At 39.5% G+C, this 6,000-nt stretch overlaps 1 protein-coding gene across 1 annotated transcript in view; it reads left to right on the top strand.

Moving 5' to 3' along the window:
* LOC145862543 (polycystin-1) overlaps window positions 1-6,000 on the top strand; it is a 58,342-nt gene that overhangs the window by 49,723 nt on the left and 2,619 nt on the right. The window contains exons 5-7 of the mRNA XM_082966926.1: window positions 1,121-1,284; window positions 1,534-1,781; window positions 3,763-4,023. Coding sequence (XP_082823052.1) covers window positions 1,121-1,284; window positions 1,534-1,781; window positions 3,763-4,023 — 673 coding nt within the window. The remainder of the gene's footprint in view (window positions 1-1,120; window positions 1,285-1,533; window positions 1,782-3,762; window positions 4,024-6,000) is intronic.

Below are 6,000 nucleotides of genomic sequence, written 5' to 3' on the forward strand. Positions count from 1 at the left end.
TGTATTGCTTCAATGTAAATAGACTGTACCCACCCATAAAGCCAACTGAAACAGAGACTAAAATAGACAGAGAGAGAATGTGTTGGTATGATCTCTCTGTTATTTCTCTGTTTACATCTCCAACTGAAACAGAGACTAAAATAGACAGAGAGAGATTGTGTTGGTATGATCTCTCTGTTATTTCTCTGTTTACATCTCCAACTGAAACAGAGACTAAAATAGACAGAGAGAGAATGTGTTGGTATGATCTCTCTGTTATTTCTCTGTTTACATCTCCAACTGAAACAGAGACTAAAATAGACAGAGAGAGATTGTGTTGGTATGATCTCTCTGTTATTTCTCTTATGTTTAGATTTCCACTATGAACTCACTCTCACACCCACACAAAGAACACTAATGTTAATTATACCCCTCTCCTTCCTCTCTTCTCTCCCATGTCTCTCACTCCCTCTTCTTCCTCTCTCTTAACTGTCTGTACCCAACCCTGTCCAACTCTCTCTCTCTCTCCCTCCCTCCCCCTCTCCTCCCTCTCTTCTCTCCTCCCATCCCTCTCCTCCCTTTCTCCTCCCTTACTCTCTCTCCCCTCCATCCACCTCTCCTCCCCTCTCCTCCCTTTCTCCTCCCTTCCTCTCTCTTTCCCTCCCTCCCTCTCTCCTCTCTCCTCACATCTCTCTCCTCCCTTTCTTCCTCCCTCTCTCTTTCCCTCCCTCTCTTCTCTTCTCTCCTCCCATCCCCCTCCTCCCTTTCTCCTCCCTTCCTCTCTCTTTCCCTCTTTCCCTCCCCCTCTCCTCCTTCTCCTCTCTCCTCCCATCCATCTCCTCCCTTCCTCTCTCTTTCACTCCCTCCCCTCTCCTCCCTCTCGTCTCTCCTCACATCCTTCTCCTCCCTTTCTCCTCCCTCCCTCTCTCTTTCCCTCCCTCTCCTCTCTCCTCCCATCCATATCCTCCCTTCCTCTCTCTTTCACTCCCTCCCCCTCTCCTCCCTCTCTTCTCTCCTCCATCCCTTTCCTCGTTTTCTCCTCCCTTCCTCTCTCTTTCCCTCCCTCCCCCCTCCTCCCTCTCCTCTCTCCTCCCATCCCTCTCCTTCCTCCCTCTCTCTTTCCCTCCCTCCCCCTCCACAGTGACTTAAGCAGCAACCCGTTTGTGTGTGACTGTAAGTTATTCCGTCTGGTGAGCTGGCTTCAGGAGAAGGGAGTGCATGTACGTCACCCAGAGAACATGCTCTGTGTCCAACCGCCCGACCTGAGACACCAGCCACTTCTCAACGTGTCACTGCTCACCTGCGGTAACACACACACACACACACACACACACACACACACACACACACACACACACACACACACACACACACACACACACACACACACACACACACACACACACACACACACACACACACACAGCAGTAGTTGTTGAGTTGATTGATCTGTGAACTGTACTGTGTGTCTGGAGGACAGTATACACAGTTGTTGTAATTAATTAATTTCTAGATGTATTGCTTGGTTGATTGATTAATGTCTTGATTAACCAGGTCTGAACTATGCAGCCTGTCTGGAAGACAGTGACCACAGCGGAGGAGGCAGTGAGCTGGTCATCTTCTCTTCGTCCACGCCGGGTAACTTCTCCCGGGAGGAGTGTAACTCTGTGTGTTACGGGGCCTCCCAGCGCTACGGGGGCCTGGGGGCCCGGAGGGAGTGTCTCTGCAGCACCAACTATGAACCCAACCGCATCAGTGAAGCTCAGTGCTCTGCTGCCTGCACCAAGCCTCACGTCATGAAGGTGGACGGAGACTGGCTAACGACTTCCTCATAACTTTTTCTTTGTTGTAACTTCCTGGTTACTTCCTTGTTTTTGTTACGACGTCCTGATTACTCCCTTGTTTTTGTTATAACTTCCTGATGACTTCCTTGTTTTAGTTATAACTTCCTGATTACTTCCTTGTTTTTGTTATTACTTGCTGATTACTTCCTTGTTTTTGTTCTAACTTCCTGATGACTTTATTATTGAAAACTATTTACATTAATACATATACAGTGTCTTCAGAAAGTATTCACACTCCTTGAGTTTTTCCACATGGTACAGCCTGAATTTAAAATGGATTACACTGAGATTTGTTTGGTCACTGGCCTACCCACAATACCCCATAATGTCAAAGTGGAATTATGTTTTTAGACATTTTTACTAATTAATTAAAAATGCAAAGCTGAAATGTCTTGAGTCAATAAGTATTCAACCACTTTGCTATGACAAGCCTTAATACGTTCAGTAATAAAATCTGCTTAACAAGTCACATAACAAGTTGCATGAACTCACTCTGTGTGCAATAATAGTGTTTGACATGATTTGTGAATGACTACCTCATCTCTGTACCCCACACATATAATTATCTGTAAGATCCCTCAGTCAAGCAGTGAATTTCAAAAACAGATTCAACCACAAAGACCTGGGAGGTTTTCCAATGGGTCATAAAGACGGCCACCTATTGGTAGATGTGTATATAAATAAATAAAAATACATTGAATGTACCTTTTGAGTATTAGTTACACTTTGGATGGTGTATCTATACACCCAGTCACTATAAAGATACAGGCGTCCTTCCTAACTCAGTTGCCGGAGAGGAAGGAAACCGCTCAGGAATTTCGCAGTGAGGCCAATGGTGACTTTAAAACAGTTACAGAGTTTACTAGCTGTGATAGGAGAAAAGTGAGGACGGATCAATAACATTGTTACTCCAACATAGTTACTCCACAATACTAACATAAATGACAGTGAAAAGGTCTGTTACATTTAAAAATATATATAAAACATGCATCCTGTTTGCAATACGGCACTAAAGTAAAATTGCAAAAAACGTGGCAAATAAATGAACTTTGTCCGGAATACAAAGCGTTATGTTTGGGGGAAATCCAACACAACATATCACTGAGTGCCACTCTTCATATACTGTATATAAAACCTTTTTAAGTTTGACTTTTTTGGGTGGCTGCATCATGTTATGGGTATGCTTGTCATCAGCAAAGACTAGGGAGTTTTTTTTAGGATAAAAATAAATGGAATAGAGCTAAGCACAGGCAAAATCCTAGAGGTTCAGTCTGCTTTACACCAGACACTGGGAGATTAATTCACCTTTCAGCAGGATAATAACCTAAAACACAAGGCCAAATCTACACTGGAGTTGCTTACCAAGATGACATTGAATGTTTCTGAGTGGCCTAGTTACAGGTTTTGTCATCAATCGGCTTGAAAATCTATGGCAAGACTTGAAAATGTCTGTCTAGCAATGATCAACAATCAACTTGACAGAACAAATATTGTACAATCCCGGTGTGCAACGCTCTTAGAGACTTTCCCAGGAAGACTCACAGCTGTAATCGCTGCCAAAGGTGTTTCTACAAAGTATTGACTCAGTGGTGTGAATACTTATGTAAATTATATATTAATGTATTTCATTTTCAATAAACTTGCAAAATGATGTAAAAGCATGTATTCACTTTGTCATTATGGGGTATTGTGTGTAGCTGGGTGAGAGAAAAAATCTATTTAATCCATTTTAAAGGCTGTAACACAACAAAATGTGGAATAAGTCAAGGGGTATGAATACTTTCTGAAAGCAGTGTACATAGTAACATACAGTACAGATGTAGCAGCTCTGTATTGTGATTTACAAAGTACTTAGCTGTGATACTAACTGTAGCTGTCTTCTGATTGGTTAAAGTAGTGTGGTGGGACTAACTCCAACTTTGTTCTGATTTGGTTAAAGGAATGTGGTTGGACGTTGGCCCATGATGTCTTTGCGGTGGACTTCGCTGCGTCTCTCCCTCCTTTCCCTCCCGTCAGCGTCCACTCCTCTGCTCATCTGTCCATCCTCTCTTCGGTGACCCCTGTCACTCTCTCCTGGGACTTCGGTGACCTTTCACCCCGGGTCAACGTTACGGAAACGGTCGACATGACAACGCGTCATAAATACGCCGTCCCTGGGCGCTACCCTGTCAGTGTCACCGCCTGGGCCGGACCCAAGGAGGTAACCCTTTATCATTTAGTTCTATCATTCTATAGGTAATTCTATCGTTCTATCATTCTAGAGGTAATTCTATAATTCTATCGTTCTAGAGGTAATTCTATCGTTCTAGAGGTAATTCTATCATTCTAAAGGTAATTCTATCATTCTAGAGGTAATTCTATTGTTCCATCGTTCTAGAGTTAATTCTATCGTTCTAGAGGTAATTCTATCGTTCTAGAGGTAATTCTATCATTCTATAATTCTAGAGGTAATTCTATCGTTCTAGAGGTAATTCTATCGTTCTATCATTCTAGAGGTAATTCTATCATTCTATAATTCTAGAGGTAATTCTATCGTTCTAGAGGTAATTCTATCGTTCTATCATTCTAGAGGTAATTCTATCATTCTATAATTCTAGAGGTAATTCTATCGTTCTAGAGGTAATTCTATCGTTCTAGAGGTAATTGTATCGTTCTATCATTCTAGAGGTAATTCTATCATTCTAGAGGTAATTCTATCGTTCTAGAGGTAATTCTATTGTTCTATTCTAGAGGTAATTCTATCGTTCTATCGTTCTAGAGGTAATTCTATAATTCTAGAGGTAATTCTATTGTTCTATCATTCTAGAGGTAATTCTATCGTTCTATCATTCTAGAGGTAATTCTATCATTCTAGAGGTAATTCTATCGTTCTATCGTTCTAGAGGTAATTCTATAATTCTAGAGGTAATTCTATTGTTCTATCATTCTAGAGGTAATTCTATCGTTCTATCATTCTAGAGGTAATTCTATCATTCTAGAGATAATTCTATCGTTCTATCGTTCTCGAGGTAATTCTATAATTCTAGAGGTAATTCTATTGTTCTATCATTCTATAGGTAATTCTACCATTCTAGAGGTAATTCTATCGTTATTTCATTCTAGAGGTAATTCTATCATTCTAGAGGTAATTCTATCGTTCTATCATTCTAGAGATAATTCTAGAGGTAATTCTATTGTTCTATCATTCTAGAGGTAATTCTATCGTTCTATCATTCTAGATGTAATTCTATCGTTCTAGAGGTAATTCTATCGTTCTAGAGGTAATTGTATCGTTCTATCATTCTAGAGGTAATTCTATCATTCTAGAGGTAATTCTATCGTTCTAGAGGTAATTCTATTGTTCTATCATTCTAGAGGTAATTCTATCGTTCTATCGTTCTAGAGGTAATTCTATAATTCTAGAGGTAATTCTATTGTTCTATCATTCTAGAGGTAATTCTATCGTTCTATCATTCTAGAGGTAATTCTATCATTCTAGAGGTAATTCTATTGTTCTATCATTCTAGATTTAATTCTATCATTCTATCATTCTAGAGGTAATTCTATCATTCTAGAGGTAATTCTATCATTCTAGATGTCATTCTATCATTCTGTCATTCTCGAGGTAATTCTATCATTCTAGATGTAATTCTATCATTCTATCGTTCTAGAGGTAATTCTATCATTCTAGAGGTAATTCTGTCATTCTAGAGGTAATTCTATCATTCTATCATTCTAGAGGTAATTCTATCATTCTAGAGGTAATTCTATCATTTTATCATTCTAGAGGTAATTCTATCATTCTAGATGTAATTCTATCATTCTATCGTTCTAGAGGTAATTCTATCGTTCTAGAGGTAATTCTATCGTTCTAGAGGTAATTCTATCATTCTATCATTCTAGAGGTAATTCTATAATTTTATCATTCTAGAGGTAATTCTATCATTCTATCATTGTAGAGGTAATTATTTCGTTCTATCATTCTAGAGGTAATTCTATCATTCTAGAGGTAATTCTATCATTCTAGAGGTAATTCTATCGTTCTAGAGGTAATTCTATCATTCTAGAGGTAATTCTATCATTCTATCATTCTAGAGGTAGTTCTATCATTCTAGAGGTAATTATATCATTCTAGAGGTAATTCTATCATTCTGTCATTCTAGAGGTAATTCTATCATTCTAGAGGTAATTCTATCAT

Source organism: Salmo salar, chromosome 02 (assembly GCF_965601325.2).
Source record: "Salmo salar chromosome 02, fSalSal1, whole genome shotgun sequence".
Taxonomy (NCBI): Eukaryota; Metazoa; Chordata; class Actinopteri; order Salmoniformes; family Salmonidae; genus Salmo; species Salmo salar.